At 39.5% G+C, this 18,433-nt stretch overlaps 1 protein-coding gene across 4 annotated transcripts in view; it reads right to left on the reverse strand.

Annotated features, from left to right (window-relative positions):
• Window positions 1-6,638: 6,638 nt before the first annotated feature.
• GPR63 (G protein-coupled receptor 63) overlaps window positions 6,639-18,433 on the reverse strand; it is a 32,577-nt gene continuing 20,782 nt past the window's right edge. For 2 of the 4 annotated variants that reach the window (XM_086745006.1, XM_086745008.1), the window contains exons 2-4: window positions 16,648-16,733; window positions 11,835-11,912; window positions 6,639-8,795 (exon numbers count right to left, since the gene is read on the reverse strand). In XM_086745006.1, the coding sequence (XP_086601132.1) occupies window positions 7,406-8,665 (1,260 nt within the window). In that variant the 5' untranslated portion in view covers window positions 8,666-8,795; window positions 11,835-11,912; window positions 16,648-16,733 and the 3' untranslated portion in view covers window positions 6,639-7,405. Of the gene's footprint in view, window positions 8,796-11,834; window positions 11,913-12,479; window positions 12,553-16,416; window positions 16,446-16,647; window positions 16,734-18,433 lie in introns of those variants that run through there. The other 2 variants (XM_086745007.1, XM_086745009.1) reach the window with 2 other exon arrangements.

The following is an 18,433-nucleotide window of genomic DNA, read 5'->3' on the forward strand; positions in this document are numbered from 1 at the left end:
AGTCAAGTCTGTTTTGCCCGTGACGGTAACTTTAAGGATTTCTCCCTGTCCTTATCTCAAACCTCGAGCCGTTTTTCCTTATATCATCTCCCCCTGTTCTCTCGGAGGGTGGGTGGAGTGAGAGAGAGACTGCGTAGTCTGGTCCTGATCCGGGCTGAACTACACCACCATCTCAAACTAGAATTTACAAAATAGGCTTTACGTTACCTATATCACATGAAATAATCCATCCATAGGCATTTTCAGAGCTCAGCCAATAGCTAAAGAAAAAAAACCCATAAACTAAGCCAAAAGCCTTGGCAGACCACTCCCTTAGAATCATAGAATGGTTAGGGTTGGAAGGGACCTTCAAAGGTCATCTAGTCCAACTCACCTGCAAGGAGCAGGGACATCCCCGACTAGATCAGGTTGCTCAGAGCCTCATCCAACCTGGCCTTGAACATTTCCAGGGATGGGGCCTCCACCACCTTTCTGGGCAACCTGTTCCAGTGTTCTACAACTTGCATTGTAAAAAATTTTTCCCTAGTATCCAATCTAAATCTACCTCCCTCTATTATAAAACCATTACCCCTCATCCTATTACAACAGGCCCTACTGAACAGCCTCTCCCCATCTTTCTTGTAGGCCCCCTTGAGGTACTGGAAGACCGCTATCAGGTCTCCCTGGAGCCTCCTCTTCTCCAGGCTGAACAGCCCAAACTCTCTCAGCCTGTCCTCACAGGAAAGGTACTCCAGCCCTCAGATCATCTTCGTGGCCCTCCTCTGGACTCACTCCAACAGTTCCATGTCTTTCTTATGTTGGGGGCTCCAGAACTGAACACAGTACTCCAGGTGGGGTCTCACCAGGGCAGAGCAGAGGGGCAGAATCACCTCCCTCAACCTGCTGGCCATGCTCCTCTTGATGCAGCCCAGGATGCGGTTGGCCTTCTGGGCCGCAAGGGCGCATTGCCTGCTCATGTTGAGCTTCTCATCCACCAGCACTCCCAAGTCCTTCTCCTCAGGGCTGCTCTCGATCCAATAATTGAGTGAATATATTTTGGTTCCTCTCAGGATCCCAGAGGGTTTTAAACCACAACTTCTATCTCTCCTGAATGCTTTAATCAGCGGATTATTACTTAACCTGAGGTAAGAACAGAAAGGGCACTCTCACTGCCTCCTGTAAAAGCTATTCCACTTTGAAAAGAATAACTAAATATTCACTGTCAGCGAGAGACACCTGTGTTTGGGTAGTCACTGCATGCAGCAGCGATGGTGGAGCAACTGGTTTCCACTGCTGCTCTCCTGAAAACGTGTGAAACTTTACACCACCTTGTAACAAATGGTGGCTGGAGCACAGCCTCTCACTTACTTCTGAGGACACCCACTCTTTCTCTCTAGCTCAATGAGTATTAAGTTACTCAGTACAAATGAGTCCAAAGGAGATGGACTGACAGTATCTCCCACCTCCTCCAACACACACCACTGTACACAGACTGATACCTCCTCCACTGAGGAAGGGAAGGATATCCAAGTTCAGAGAAGCAAATTCAGAATTATTTTTCTCATAGTTATTAACCCAACTGTTAATAAAGAAATGAGAAAATATGTAAGAGATGCCACTTCACCTCTCTTCCTTTGAAAGGGATGACCTTTTTCAGACAAATACAGCACTGACACCCAAAAGAACAACAGGGCTTAAACTACAATTTAGCACTGAGATTTTCCTGTAAACTTAGCTCCCTCTTGCCACCCCAGCTGTTTAGGAACTGCTCTTAGCCACCAAAATCTCCCCTCCGTCTTCGACACAGAAACCCTGGAAAATCAACAGGACACACTGTTAAATTTATCGTAGCAGTGATTACATCCCCTTTGGAGATCAGATTAATTCATGCTTTGGGGAATTATTGTTATTTATTTGACTAGACCTTGTCTTTCAACAGACAGGGCAGTGTTAGTGGAATTCCTTCTCTTGTGGGTGAACAGGCTTAATTTTATTTCAGGTCAACTACAGAAGCTTGAATTGCAGTAATCTATTTAAAGCAGAGCACCAATTAAAGAAGGAGTATGTGTCATTATTGCTATGTTCTGCACCCACACATCAGCAAAGCCGGTTATCTAGACAGGATAATAAAATAAAACAGGGACAAGTTCTACTTTGATATTTATGAATACTATGTCACTTATCCGCAGTACCATTCGTGATTTGATATCAAGCTGCATTCACTGGCACACAATAAAACAGAGCAACACAACCCAATATTCTGTGCATAAAGTATCCATAACTCCACTTTAAAAACAAACATCAGTTCTGTAAGGGGCACTTAAGAAGCATCACTCATTACAATTCTCATTTTCCTCCACCACGCAGTCACTCACTTATGTCTCTTCTCCCTCTCTTATATGAGCAGTGTTGTGTTTATCTTCATGAATGCCATTTTTGTTTGAGAGCAAGTTGTAGGAACTTTTGTTCTGGTGGATGCTCATTGACAGGTCCTGTGTCTGGGGCACTCACAGAGATGCAAGTCAGCTAAGGGATTCTTATTCAGCCATGAATTGGCTATAGACTGTTGTAGCTCCATTGCCAAAAAACAGGGGTGGAATAAAACCTGCAACACTACTGGGGATAAAACCAGAATCGTGCACTAGCACTAGAGGCAAATACACATGCTCCTGTAACAGCCCTTCTCCAACAGCTCTAATCTTGTAATCAAAGGTGGTAAAACTCACCCACAGCCCATCACAGATGGACCAAATTGTACTCGAGATGGGGAGGAGTGGCACTACGTGCTTGCTGGCTCCACAGCTTCTGTAGGTGCCTCCATCTCTGCCATTAGGACCAGCACCTCCTGCCATCACTGCACCTGCTGCAACATAGCAGCGCAGAAGGCACTACCTTGGGGAACAGAAAGGAAGAAGTGGCTGTTGCGAAGGTACAAGGAAGGAGTCCCAAAATGAGGAATGCGGGCAGCTAAGCAAGGCTCTTCCCAAGCAACTGGAAATAGCCATCCCCTTTCAGGCATTCTTTAGGGACATGCCTTGACTCTTTATCATGTAGAGAAATTACTCCAGCAAAATTTCTGCTAAGTCATTAGCAAATTGAAGAATTTCCCCAAAACAGCCAAGATACTGAAAATTTTTCATTCTACTAAATCCATCACATAAAACATGCCATATTTGAATCATAAAGGTCACTGTCTTGTGTTGAAATGAATCATGCCATGCAGTACCACTGCCTGGTTTTTTTCTTGCACAATAAGATGATCTTAATTACTCAGTCCCAGCCAAAAGGTAGTACACTCAGTTGAGGTAGTATTTTTAGGAAAGTTATTTTCTTTTTAGGCTTTCTCTCTCTCTTTTGCTGCATAGTATTTCACTTGTTTTGGATACACTGACACATCTCTACCCTAACGTCTCAGAAGAGAGTATTCTATAAATTCTTTACACAAGAAACATTTTGGCTTAAACAAAACCATCTAAATCAGGCAAACAGTCTTTGTTATTTAATATATAGATAAAGTGTTTGAAATTATGAAGGTGGGCATTAAATCCAAGAAACCTGTGCATGCACAAAGACAGAGCAATTCTATAGACTTTTGCTACATTTTTTGAGAATGTTAATGTTTATTTTTTCCTTTTTTTTTTTGTTTCTCTGGTATTTTCACAGGTGTAATATGTACAGAAAAGACAATGCCATTCTACTTAACAGCTTGTTTTAAAACAGTAATTCAAGGTTTTTCCACATCAGAAAATGACTATTCCTCAAAAAAAAACCCAAACCAGTTCATAATGGCAAAGTAGTGGCTCCTGGAGAACTGGACTTAAGAAATTCCTCACCATTCCAACTGCAACAAACTTGTGCTCTGAGTTTTTATTTTTCACATAAAAATATATCAAAATCTCTTTCAAGGAGGGCATTGTTGAACGATTTAATGGTTGCAGAAAGACCACTGAAATCTGGCAGTTGTTTATGCATACACCCAAATAGAAGAAAATATGGAAGCATTATGCATACAAGTGGAAAAAAAAAAGTAACAAAGCAATAAGAGGGAAAACAATTTTCTTCTCTATGTACATAAATATTTTTACATGAGTAATAAGAAATGTCAAAAATACACAACTTTTAGCACAAAAGAATCATTTTAGCAATAGATTTGTACAAATGAGACTTGTATAAGTAGCATGCTTTGACGGAATGAATTAAACTGCAACATAACTCAAAATACATTCATTTCAATCCTGCATACCAAAGATTTCTGAAAATGTAACATGACGGAATACAGTTCAGTAAAGAATATCATTTCTGGAGAGGAAGAAGATTATAATTCCCCAGTAGAATGAAGAAGGATCAATTTCAGTTTTAAAAATCCTTGGTCTTGGTCAAGATCAAGCCCACTAAAATGCCTCAGTAGCCCAAATCCTGCCAATATGCATGTGTTTTAATATTACAAATGTTAGCAAGGTTATGCTGATCTTGGCAGGATCACAGGCAGCAAGCCTGAGCAGTTAGCGGTCTTCAACTTGGTCCTAGGACTTCAGCTGTAATTATCAAGGCACTGCTCTAAAGACAGTATATGAGACACAATAGGCCAAATGGTTCTGTAAACATGTAATTACCCTGGGAATATTTCTATGCCACCTTGTTTCTTTTTCTGAACACCCTTTTGTTCACTGTATGCTCTGATCACATCTAAAACCTGGTAAGTGTGAATACTGTATGACTATGTAAGTCACCTCTGAATACGGGCCATGCAATTTGGGTTTCTTTTCCACGAGTATCAGCAGACACAGCTCTGAGTGGAAACCGTTACAGTCAGTGTAAACAAACAATAAATTAGCAAGACAAATTAACTTTCTTTGATGTTTGCAATTTCTACTTCACAGCCAGTACTTATTGGAGATTATGAAATCCCCACAAAATGTTTTCCCCTCCCACCCAATAAAGTAATTTCACTAAGTTTTCTGTGTTACTCATCTTCTTTCCGTGTTGAATTACTGTGTTTCATGACATTCATTCAAATCTCTTACATTATAGCTCTGGAAGACAGCAAAAATACCTGTTCATGCCATCTTAGACAATGTGTGCTCTCACTCTATTCCATTAGCTCTAAGTACAATTTTGCTGCTTTCAGAGACAAACAGGCACGACAGCTCTGAAACAGAAAATCCATACTAACCAGGTCATAAACTTCCGCTACCAATGTAAATGCAATTGAGAAATAAAAGCTATACTGAAAAGACACTCTAAAACACTGTTTTAAAGCAGAACTCTTTTACTGCTTGTCACTTTGATCACAAAAATCCATACCATCACCAGTGAAATTGACAAAGAAAGGAAAGCATGGACATCAATAACTGCCACTGTCTGGGTGCCTTTACCTGTAACCCACAACCTCAGCTATCAGCTTTTTCTAAAAAAAAATTAAATTACTAAATTCAAAATTGTTCTTTTTATATTCCTAAAATTTAAATATTGCAAACACTTTTCCCGATAGTTGTTGATGAGAGGAACAGAGATAACTTAAATTAGTTCTTCACTGAATAAAGTCTGGGATGTAAATGTTTAGTTGACCTTAGGAAGCAAGCAGTCCCTGGACATACAAAAAGTACAGAGCATTTCCTTCACACACTCATTTCAGTATTTATGCAGAAATAGATAAAATTGCTGTTTGCTCCTCAGGTACAAGAACAATGACAGGGTCCCCATGCTTTGGGTACTCAAAGAGAGATGGAAACAAGAGAAGTCCAAGCCCTAGCCCTGGTTGGTAAGTTTGTTGTACAGTAATCCTCCTGTACTCAATCACACACATCCCCAAAAAGCCTACTGCAAGGATACACAAATTCTGCAGGCATTGTTTCCCAGCCTCAGAGCAACTGGGAATCTCACTTCAAAGCCCAAACCTAAGTCTTAATTTTATGAAGACTCACATTAAATATTTATTTAGCTAATTAAAATCATAAAATATCTGAGTCTGGATTGCTATCATCATAAAAAAACCTTTGCGTTTCTGCTTTTCAGGTAGGTACCAAGACAGTCTGACATTAATCAGAAAGGTGGTTTGGCATTTGGCAAAGGGAGAGAAGCTGATGCCTAACAGATGAGAACAGCAGAGTAAACCCCTGAGGCAGCAGGCACTACAAAGAAAAAGGGGCAACAACAACAAAAAAAATCAATGTAAGGTAGTATCAGAGGGAAAAGGGGCATTTAATTTTAATTCCTAGCAAACTCTGCTGGCCAACTGTTGTTCGTTATTACCAGTTACAGTATCAGTCTAATACTTAAATGGGAAAACAAGCAAGTTGAGGAATTTCTTCACAGTCGTTACTACATAAACTAAGTCCTAGCCTCAACTATAGTTCATGGATTATTTGTTTGCTGGTTTACCCTACTATTCCTAATTCTATCCCAAAGAACACCCGACAGCATTATTTCAGCAGTGTAGAGCACACCCAGCCTTACACAAGCTCCAGGCAGAAACAGCGTTATACCAACACAGTGTAAATTGTAGGCCTAGAGTCACAATTTCAGATAGGTTTTCAGGCATAGTGCTCAGTTCGGATAGCTTTTAACAACCTATAGTAACAATGACCTCTTCCCCCCTTGTGTAAGCCTAAACCTCAGGACATGGTATCTTCACTGCTTTCTTTCCCTTTCATTCTTCCATTTTCTCCTTCCAACTCCCCTGATAACTGAACAGTTAATATTACTTTTGTTCAGCTGTTAGAAAAACAGCAATTCTATGACTGTATGTGTAGCTATACCAACATAAATAGCCCTCCTAGAGCTTATATGGGTCTTTCATTGAAATTCACCAACAAAACAATTAATAATAATAATACCCCTTCAATACAGAACAAAATATTCCAATGAACAAATTCTATAATAAATGTTGTAAAGTGCACAAAAATATTAATGGAAATATTAAAAGAAACCAAAGTTTTCTAGTGTCACCATGAAAACTTCTGAAATATTGTTAAAATTAAATAGAAGTCATCTAATGAGACTTTTTGGCTCTAATACATTGGCAGACAGCAGCAACATTTTTCGGAAAAATTATACCAACTAAATATACTGTATCTTAGCAGCATAAAAAGTCCCTACAATTAGATGCAATTGCAGGCCTAGTAAGCATAAACCTGACAGAATGTTACAAATGTAGTTTTCATTTAAAAGAATGGATTTCCACAGAATCCTAGAGGTAACATTTGTTATTTTGTTTACATTGTATTCTGGTAGTAAACCCAACTATAACCAATTGCTTTCCCTCCCTCTATCTTTCCTCCCAAAATTGCACAGAGTACTGGAAAATTTAATCAAGTCATAAGATACGGCTACACTGAAGAAGCCATATTAAACAAAATAAAAATCAACCTAAAGCCTAAAAACAAATAATCCTAGAAAATAACAATCATTGTCAAACAACCGAGCTTCACACTACCGACCGATGCTCCCCACACACATAGATGGCACTGGGTCGAATGCGCCGCCTTGTATGGCCAGGTAGCTGTGGCAAAAACTTGAAGTATTTGGGCATCAGGTCCAAGCATGCATCATGAAACTTCTTAATCCTCCAGTAGTAAATCAGTGGGTTCAGTGCAGACTTGAGGTAGCAGAGCCAAAGGAGCCAAGTGCTTATCTCAAAAAAGTTGTGCTTGTAGTAGAAGTGGCTGTTGAATGTGGCAATAAGGCTGTAAGTGGTGAAGGGTGCCCAACAGACTATGAAAACAAGAAACAAAATCAAGATGGTTGTGAAGGCACGCGTTTTAAAGCTCATATCAATATTCATCTGAAAAGGCCTCTGTAAGCTCATGAGACCAAGTTTGCTGGCCTGGCTGAGGCATATGCTATCAGGGTGGCTGTGGATACGAACTGCATTGTGGCGGACAGTGTTGAGTATGCCCATAAAAGAATACAGCATTACCAGGAATGGAATAAAAAAAGAAATTAGCAAGATAACTATCACGTAGGCTTGGTAACCTGGGCTTGTAGAGTAGCCAAAAACACACTGAGGTGCTCTTGAGGGTATCTGCAGATTAGGATTCCCTACAGATAACGGAAAAGCAACAACAAAGGATGCCGCCCAGGAAATCGCAATGAGAATCTTTGCACGGTAAGGGTTCAGTTTATCTTGCCTCTGAACTATGATAAGAAATCGGTCAATACTAATAATAAGAAGAATGACTACCCCCTCTATGACAAAAAGCCAGAAGAACATAGCAGAGACTCTGCAGAATATATCCCCAAAAATCCACTGAGTGGTAATGATTGTTATCAGAGCAAAAGGCATGTTCAGCACTGCCAGCAGCATGTCTGCAAAAGCCAGGCTTGCTAAGAGGATGTTAATTGCAGATCTCATAGCTGCCTTCTGGTAGACCATGAGGCAGACAACAAAGTTTCCAAGGAAAGAAACCAACAGGATAAATATCATAGCAGCAGAAAGAATGATCTGGAGTGGCAAACTCAAGCTCCTGAAAACTTCTTGCGATGGTATGATAGCTGTAGAGTTTACCAGAAAAGTACTTCTCTCAGTGGTGAGCACGGCACCTGAACTGTATCTCAATGGCTGTGTTGTGCCGCTATGAAGCAAGAACTGAGGAGTGGTAAAATTCGTATAGGCGTTTTCATAAACAATAAAAGTAGCATTTGAGGTCCCAGAGTGGGCCAGCGTCAACATTGCTGAGAAAACCATTGCTTCAGGAGAAATGAAAGCAGAACCAAAGGTCTTCAAGGCATTTCATCTTGTTCAGGAAGTATCTTATTCCTGGTTATTTAACAAATCAAAATTCAACGTCTGAAAAAATTCATGTCAATATTTCCACCTGAAAAAGAAGAAAGAAATTTAAAGAAACAAAGTAAGACTCTCTGAAACCAAGGGGAACCAAATTATTATTATTATCAAGATTGGAAAAGACCTAAAAGATCATCCAGTCCAACCATCACCAATACTTCTCAGCTAAATCATATCCCTCAACACAACATCCAAACGTTTCTTGAACACCCCCATGGTCGGTGACTCCACCACCTCCCTGGGCAGTGCATTCCAGTGCCTGACTACCCTTTCCGAGAAGTAATATTTCCTAATGTCCAGCCTGAATCTCCCCTGGCGCAGCTTGAAACCACTGCCTCTAGTTCTATCACTGTCTACACGAGAGAAAAGGCCGACCCCTAGCTCACTACAACCTCCCTTCAGGAAGTTATAGAGAGCTATAAGGTCTCCCTTGAGCCTCCTCTTCTCCAGACTGAACAATCCCAGCTCCCTCAGCCGCTCTTCACAAGGCCTGTGCTCCAGACCCCTCACCAGCTTCGTAGCCCTCCTCTGAACGCGTTCCAGGGCCTAAATGTCTTTCTTGCAGTGAGGGGCCCAAAACTGAACACAGTACTCGAGGTGCGCCCTCACCAGTGCCGAGTACAGGGGGACAATTACCTCCCTGTTCCTGCTAGTAACACTGTTTTTGATGCAAGCCAGGATGCTGTTGGCCTTCTTGGCCACCCGGGCACACTGTCGGCTCATGCTCAGCCGAGCATCAATCAGTACCCCCAGGTCCGTTTCCTCCACACAGTCCTCCAGCCACTCCGCCCCAAGCCTATAACGCTGCCTGGGGTTGTTGTGGCCGAAGTGCAGGACTCGGCATTTGGTCTTGTTGAACCTCATCCCATTGGCTTCAGCCCAGCTCTCCAGCTGCCCAGATCCCTCTGAAGGGCCTCGCTACCCCCAGGCAGATCCACACTCCCAGCCAATTTGGGGTCATCTGCGAACTTACTGAGGGTGCACTCAATACCCTCATCCAGATCATCAATAAAGATATTGAATGCCTCTGCTTTCCTCAATGACAAAAGGATCCTTAATACATATTTACAGATTAGATTAACAGAATTTACCTCAGCACCAGTCACACAAGTCTTGTAATATTTGGTCTTTTTCTTATAGATCCTGCTCCTGTAGTCTGGCCAATACTGTACAATACTCTCAACTCACCAAGCTTTTTTCTACTATAACCAGGACTGGAAAACTTTTGTGTCTGAAAACAAAGTTTACCAATTAAGAGTGAATAAACCAAATCAGTATTTTTACTTAAATCCCATAATTTTAAAACTAAATTTATGATTTTGTTCTGAAATTGCCTACAGCTGGAAACTTTAATAACATTTCTAAACACCTTAAATAGTATCAGTATCACCTATCTGCCTGTTTGCTAACCACTGAAAAGCCTACCTATCTGAGCTATCCTACATAATACAGAATCCTTGGTTCCACATCAGTCATCATCAGCAGATGCCTCAGGAAAAACACAGAAAACATCCTAACTTGCTATTAATTATTAAATAATTTGTCCACGGGATTAAAATATTTCTCAATTTGTCTCATATCAAGGTGCAGCAAACTAACTCCTCTTCAGTCACTACAACTCTTCCCCCTGCAGCAAAGCTCTCCTGCTTTCACTGGTCTAGACATGTCTTTGTTAATTCATCTTGGTATCCCACATAATTTAACCATGCGCATTATTTTTCCCTGTAAATCTAATCCTCAGATATTCTGCTGAACTTCTTTACCCGTTGTTATGCTGATACAATGCAAATTTTCTGTTACAGCTTACATGTACTGTTTTGTTGCACTGCTATTACATGTATTATTACGTGTACTGTTCTTACAGACAAATAAAACATAGAGTTGTCTCCCCTTTTCTGTGCTAGCTCTTCATGGAGCTCCTCCTCTCTATCTTGGACTATCAAGTTAAACACTGCCAGACTAGTCTGGCATCTGATCAAGCTGAAAACCAGAAGGATTTTAAAAAAACAGATCACCAGACATATAAAGTGAGATTCACCTCATTCATTCTGGATGACTGTAATAGTCACTTCAGGCTGTCTTCATGGTTTCAGTCATAAGAGGGATATAGGTATCTTCAGAGGGCAATCCATCTCCTCCATCTTTGTACATGGTGACAAGCTTGTACTACTAACTTGAGAAGCTTATGTTTGGTAACACAAACCTATCTGCAGTATTTATACAGGTTCTATTTGGTATTAACATCAGGCAAAAGCGAAGGGAGGAAGAGAAGCTTTTAAGAATTTACAGAAGGACCACATGCTTTGTGGTGGATCAGAAGTTTACTCTTCCCTGGATAACACTTCACCAACAAAGAAATGAACTGTAAGACCACAAAGTCTTAACCTATGTTCCCAGGTTGGATTTCTAGCAATCCGAATGCAAGCCTGCTCAGGCTGCTGCCCAGGATTCATCAAGGTACATCAGCACTATGACCTGCTTTTCTCATTCCATAGCAAAGCTATTCCCTGCCTATCTGCAAGTTCAATATTGCTAGATGATTTCCAGGGCCAGACTGCCTTCAGCATTTTTTCAAGACAAATGACTAATCTCTGTCTCCTTTAATTTTCAATAGTATCACAAGGGGATATTATTATAAACATCCTCACTTCATCGAGTCACACAAATTCCACTTTCCAGAGGTCTTCTGCTTGAATAGGAGGGAATATCATAATTTTCTATTTCATCCGATTACATTTCAAAGATTGTTAAATTCAGCAAGAGCTATATACACTAACATTTTGCAAAAATGCCAAATTCTGTTAACTTTATTCTAGATTTTCCTTTTCTTTCCATTCTCTTTAATTTTCATTTTACAGTAACTCTTCTAGAGAAAGCCTCAATGTTAATTACAGGCTAAAGAATACACAGTAGCCAAAACTCTTCTTTATTTTGTCTTTATAAACCTTTCCTTTACTAATGTTCTTTAACATATTTGTTAGAATAAAATCTGTAACCAACAGCAAAAAGGTTAACACAGCTTTCCAGGATAAATAAGAAAGGATTTTAGCAATGAATGTGAAAATCTCACCCAAAGTTCCACTGAGGTTTATGAATCCACAAGCCCAGAGTACTGAAGAGGGAAGGAAGCTGTGGCACTCTGCAGGGACTGAAAAAGAACATAAATTCAATAAATAATTCTGGATGTAAAATCATGGAGTATAGGAAATTAGATCCCTGGGGCAGTATCTTTTAGAGCTCTGAAAGCAATAAGCCAGCAAAGGTAACTTTTGCATTTCTGAATGTTTTTGACAAGGTCTCTCCACCAAGGCTCTAAAATAAACTAATTTGCCATTAGATAAATGTAAAGCCCTCTCACAGACAATCATCAGTTTAAGACAGGAAACAAAAGAAGGAATGGTTAGTTTTGCAGTGAAAAAGGGTCACCAGAATGATCCTACAAAGAAAACCCATACTGAGGTTCAAGCTCTTCAGCCTATAGGCGAGAAGAAGGAAATCTGAAACCATAACATTTGCTGATGATGAACATGAACTGGTTTTCAGAGCAATTTAATAAAAACAAAGGTCAACTATGAAGAGGTACAGAGAGATCTCATGACAGTTAGTGACAAGCTCATAGACTGCCAAACAAAATTCAGTGTTGCTAGAGGTAAAGGTACGCGCATATAGGAAAAAAGTTATCTGCACAGTAACAGATGCTAAACCAAATGATTACCATCCAGAAGAAAAACAGATCTTTAAGTTTTGGTAGTCTGCTCTACGAAAACATCAGCCAAGTCTTCAGAACTGTTGGCGAAGAAACAGGGAAGAAAAGCATGAGGTATCTCCATACACTGTATATTTATACACACTACCTGCTACAATACATATCCATGGCACCTCTTCAGTACTATGTTCACTTCTGCTCTACCTGATCTCCATTCAAAAGTAACAAAAAAAAAAAAAAAAAGGTGTCACAGAGGTCTACAGAACTATTAGTGGCACAAGGAAAGTGAAGGTCTGCCATCTCTCATAATATAAGAATAGCGAAAGTCAAAGGAATCACAAAATTGCAGAATGATTGAGGTTGGAAGGGACCTCTGGAGGTCATCTTGTCAAACTCCTCTGCTCAAGCAGGGCCAGCCAGACTCAGATGTCCAGGACCATGTCTAGATAGCTTTAGTATCTCCAAGGATGGAGACTCCACAATCTCTCTGCACAACCTGTGCTAGTGCTCACTCACCCTCACAGAGGAAAAAAAAGTGTTTCCTGATGTTCATGGGGAATCCCCTGTGCTTCAGTCTGTGTCTGCTACCTCTGGTCCTGTCACTGGGCACTACTGAAAAGAGTTTCTCTCCGTCCTCTTTGTACTCTCCCTACAGGTATTAATACACACTGATAAGATCCCCCAGAGCCTGCTCTGCTCCAGGCTGAGCACTCTCAGCTCTTTCAGCTTTTTCTCACAGAAGTGATGCCTTCAGTCTCTTGATCATCTTCGTAGCCCATCCATGTCTCTCTTGACCTGAGGAGGCCAGAACTGGAAATTATTATTTCACAATTAATTATGAAAATACTTGCCACAGTATGCTCTGGATGCCATAGAGCTTCTGTGGATTTAGAAGGCAGTTTAGGACATACTTCACATGATCTTTATACAGATGTCCATGCCAGGAAGATGTTAATCGCCCTCATGAAGCTCCTATCTCCCTCTGCTGACTGCAAAGGGTACCTACCCTTTAATACAGACATTTTGAGCACATATATGCAGTTACTTGACTAACTGTAAATGTATACAACAGAATTTCCTCACTTAGGTTAAGTTTACAGTTCTTTAAACGTATTGACACCACACGACTTTACACTCTGAAGTATGAAATTCAGCAGAGCCTTAGATGATAACATTTATCATTAAAGCTGTAAAGAAAAAAAAAAAAACTGCAAAAGTTTCAAGGTAAAGAATCAAAGTTTTAGCAAATACTGCTTTATCTCAAGTTGTCCTTCTAAACAGAAAGAACTAGACAAGGAGTAGGAGCAAAAGTGGTCTGCAAACTTAATTTAGCCAAAAACATTGTGCTACCCTGCATCTCTCAAACCAGTAGCATGCAGCATATAGCAAAAGAACAAAGGACTCACAGATGTCTGTAGACTACTCCTAACAAACCCAGAAAAAGTGACTAAGAAAAATAATCCCATGTATGCTCTCTCACCATCCCAGCTCTCTTAAGCAAGTAGCTACCTCCTGTTTTGTGCTTTTTTCCTCTCAGGGTGAAGCTTGTATGCTTTTCTTACAGTGTTAAGAGATGAGGAGGAGAATGACTCCATGCAAGCTGCTGCCTGGACCTAATCAAGTGCTTAAAGTGGGAAGCGAGCATTAGCCGTTTAGCTGTCACGTAAGTCACCAGTCACATCTTTTCAAGAAGGACAAAAGAGTGAGCGGTGATCACCTACTGCAAAGAAGACACCTGACCTAATAAGAGGACTGCAGGCTTTGGATCCCAGGTAGAAACTCTTCAGTGTTGCTCCTGTGCTACTTGCTTCCTGATGGTTTCCAGGCAGCACCCTTCTCTGTACTCTGTTTATCACTCAGACGTATGCAATCTCTCCATGTACCACATACTGAATCTGCATGCTCAAGTGTATTTTGGAGTTACATTTATCTAACCTGCAGGCAAGTTAGTTATGCTCTTTCTTGGCTGTCATCCTTCATAAAAGTAACTGGCATTTCAGCCAACAAACTCAAGAGGATCCCTTCTGTAACTATCATACGTAAATTCTTCCTTTCCCCCCTCCTCCTACTTAAAGGGCTTCTACCATGAGCATCCACATGATTATTAAAAATGCACCTCCACCCTTCTTTCTACCCTTCTTACTTTCCAAAAATCACATAAGGACAGAAATTTAAGGTGAAACAAAGGGACCAATAAGATAACTTCAGAGCAATTTAATTTCAATCCTCACTCGCTCTTTGAGAAAGACACATTCTGTAATTTCAAAGTCAGACTCATTGCTGAATGGTAATCACATAGCTTGTAAAAGATGACCATGCTTTGATAGTTTAAATAGGTAAGCTTATTGACAGTCAAAGTACTCAGGCAAGAGGCAGATACCTTTATGTCACAGCATTCTCACTTTTGGAACATGTACTCTCACTGATTCTTTTCAGATGCAAAAAAGCTTCACACAATCACTTTTTTCCATTTCAGTGCTGAAAATTACTGGGTATGCACATTTTGTCTCAAGCAAGGTTCTCACTCATATGCAACTTTCTTTTTATGGAACATAATAGACACAATTATTTCAATGAAGTACACACTTAAAGCTAAATGCCACACAGATTTCATTCATCAAATATAATTATTGCTAGAATTATGGTGTCTGTTTTTAACAGCTTTTGAAGCTAGAAGGTTTCTATTCAAAATTTGGATACCATGCTCAACCAGAAATAAAAGATTATACCATATATGCAAAGCCAACATCAGTCAAAATCAGTAACTCCAACACAGACAAAACAGGGAACATAACAGCACCATAACAACAGTTAGGTTTAATGCAGATCAGGACACGCTATGAACAGCTGCCAAAATGTTCAATTATTTATTAAATTTATTTGCTAAAAGTAAGCATATTTTCAGTACTACCCAGCACCAAGATTTGGCCCAGCACACAGAAACCATTCTTCAGAATGAAGCTAGCAATGCCTGGTATAGTGATCCTATTTCTTGGAGGTGTTTTAAGTGCTCACAAATAGGAAGCTTCTGCATGCTTTATAGCTACCTTAAAAGAAACAAACAACCCATTGATAGTAAACTTTGGCAAAACCAATTTTTGCACCAGAAAAAAAAACCTATTAAAAAAGCAAAATATTCTCAGGGGAAAAAGGATAAAGTCAATAACAAACATGAAGGTCATGGGCTTATTTTGTTTTTAAAAAAATTATGTGTTGATAGAAAATACTTAAGTATATGCTCTCTGACACCCCATTATTGTACAAAGCATCCTGGGACATACTCCTCTCTCAATATGAATCAAGCATTGTTTCCTATGTCATTAAGCAGAGGCAGGAATATATTGCAATGGAATTCTTTCTGCTAAAGCCAGTGTAAAGAATGAGTCAAAGCACAAATCAGCAGGGACAATGTTCTTACTCATCTAACCGTTCCTCCTAAAAGGAACTAGCAGTTTTCGGTTTTAATACCTATTTACATATCCTAAATTGAAACTAATCAACTACACTGCATGAGTAGATGACCCATAAAACTATTCACAAGAGGCATTAGTTTAATTTAGGAAATTCTCCTTTTTTCCACTCTATAAATGCTACTGTGGCAATTTTCATAGGAAAGTACTGTGGGAAACAGCCACCTCTGCTTTGGGTCATTAAGTACAACTAATTGCCCTCTTGAGGATATTTATTTCTGTCCTTAATCCAGAGAGCCATTAACTGTCAAGAAATGCCAGCCATGGGAATCATTATTACTATTCTAAACCACAAATATGCAAAATGTAAAGAATAATTATATTTTCTTAGCTTTTGGGAAAAAAAAACATGTTCTCAATTTGTAGATCACATGAAATGACTTACACAGTTCTAAGTTAATTTCTAATACTGTCACAATATTACCCCTGACTTCTAACTTTCCAACCAGTTCAACAGTCATATTAACTATACTCACCTTGAAGAGCTAACTGAATACTGTAGTACCTGGAAGAACAGTAAACACTGAAATTATTATTGAAAACTTTTAATCCATAGTCTCTGCCTAGTTATTAACACACAACTAACAAGCTGGAAGCTTCCTAAATGCTTGGCTTCCTAAATTTTAAGTGAATCTTTGGATTATACATGCAATCACTACATATAAGTTTGACAAATAAAAATTAAAAAAAATTCTAAAAAGACATACCAATCCAGACAGGCTCCCATGAAGAGCAGAAATCATAACTCATCTTGTGCTGTTCTGTTCAGCAAAATATTCTCTTTCCAAATAACCTGTCAAAAAAAAAAAAAAAGTTTGTGACATATTTACCCACAAGGCAGGACAAGATCAGAATAGCAAAAGTTTTTCCTGTAGTAAAACTTCATTTTTGTTGGGAGAGGTAGAATATGCTGTGTATCCTGACAGAAGGTAGATCACATGCCCCCTTCTTGTAGAAGGTATAGATCTTAGGCAGGACTAAGGCATTAAAGTTTCATCAAGCCAAAGAGATTCTCAGCTATCTCACCTGTGGAGCATAAGAATCTCACCATTCAAAACTAACATTTGCCAGGACTGGAGTAACATGTTTTGGATACCATTCAGAGGCATTTATTTAATTTGTAGACAAGCACACAGCAGTTAGCTGCCACAAGTCTTTTTGGATCTATATATAATAAATACATGCTTAGCCTTAAACATCAGGATCCTGATTCTGAGACCCCCAAAGCCTCTCAGAAAAAAAGTCATTTAAATCCACAGGGTGCTACTGAACATAATAAAGAAGCTGAATAAATTTTCCTCAAATGACAAAGATATCAGCGTAATAGTATTGGAAAAGCAAAGGACAAGAAAACAAGTCTAGAGAGGAAGAATGAACTGTGAAAGTTTCAGTGCAGGATCTCAGCACTTCCTTTACATGCTCTCGTACCAGTTATCAACATAATGTTATTATGCCTCAAGCAGTTAAAATTATTTCTGTCAACTGGGCCTAATATAGCTAAAAAGCTACATAATAGAATATTAGAATCATTATTGGAAAATACCTCGAAGATGACCAAGTCGAACTGTCAATATTCCATCAGGACACCCTTATTGTTTACTAAGAAGATCAATTTTCAATGTAGCTTTTCCATATACACTCAGTAGGACCCAGATAACTTCAGCGAGCCTTGAAAGCTGAGTTTATGTCACAGTAAAAGATCCCAGAGATCTGATTTATATATAAATACTGTTTACATGTAAAAATCAAAATAACATGGGGCACAGACACTTTCAGATGCTGGTTTTAAAAAAGCTACACAGCTTTTAATTTTCACAAGAAGCATCTTTTGGAGCACCTGTAAGTCACCTCTACACCGGAGAAAAAGATGTCAGGATCCTTTAGAAACAAGTTTCTAATAAGTGCTGTACATGGGAGTTGGAGGATAAACCAGCCAATGAGTTTACAATGACCTCCTACAAAGGAAGCAGTGAGAACAAACTGTACTTTAAGACCACCCAATTTCCTGGTTCCTCCAATTATTCAAGTGCTGAGTTTCTGTATCTGCAACCAACTTAACACAGACTTCAAACACCCAAAACATAAGGCCTAATTTGCCAGTCCGGGGCCTACTGAGAAATCCACCTTCAGCAGAACAAATCCATTATTTAGCCACAATGGAAGTCAGTGTCTGACAATCTATTGATACAAATTATTTTCCATTAACACAAAAATTTTATCTTTACGTTTGCTCCACACAGCAAGGTGGGAAGGAAAAACACAAGTCTCAGATTTAGTTATGTCTAAAAGAGATAAAATGTAGCTATTAGATTATTATAGACTCTAACCACTTAGTTTGTTTCCTCTTTAGTGAGATAAGTATTATAAACTGTTAATCGTCCCTCTTTCTGAAGTGTCAAAGAAGTGAACAAGTTTTCCAGCAGGCAGAAGACTCCACCAGGAACTTGGACAGATTAAATACAATGACAGCCTGTCAGATCTTCCCACCAGACA

Source organism: Chlamydotis macqueenii, chromosome 3 (assembly GCF_036417535.1).
Source record: "Chlamydotis macqueenii isolate bChlMac1 chromosome 3, bChlMac1.mat, whole genome shotgun sequence".
NCBI lineage: Eukaryota > Metazoa > Chordata > Aves > Otidiformes > Otididae > Chlamydotis > Chlamydotis macqueenii.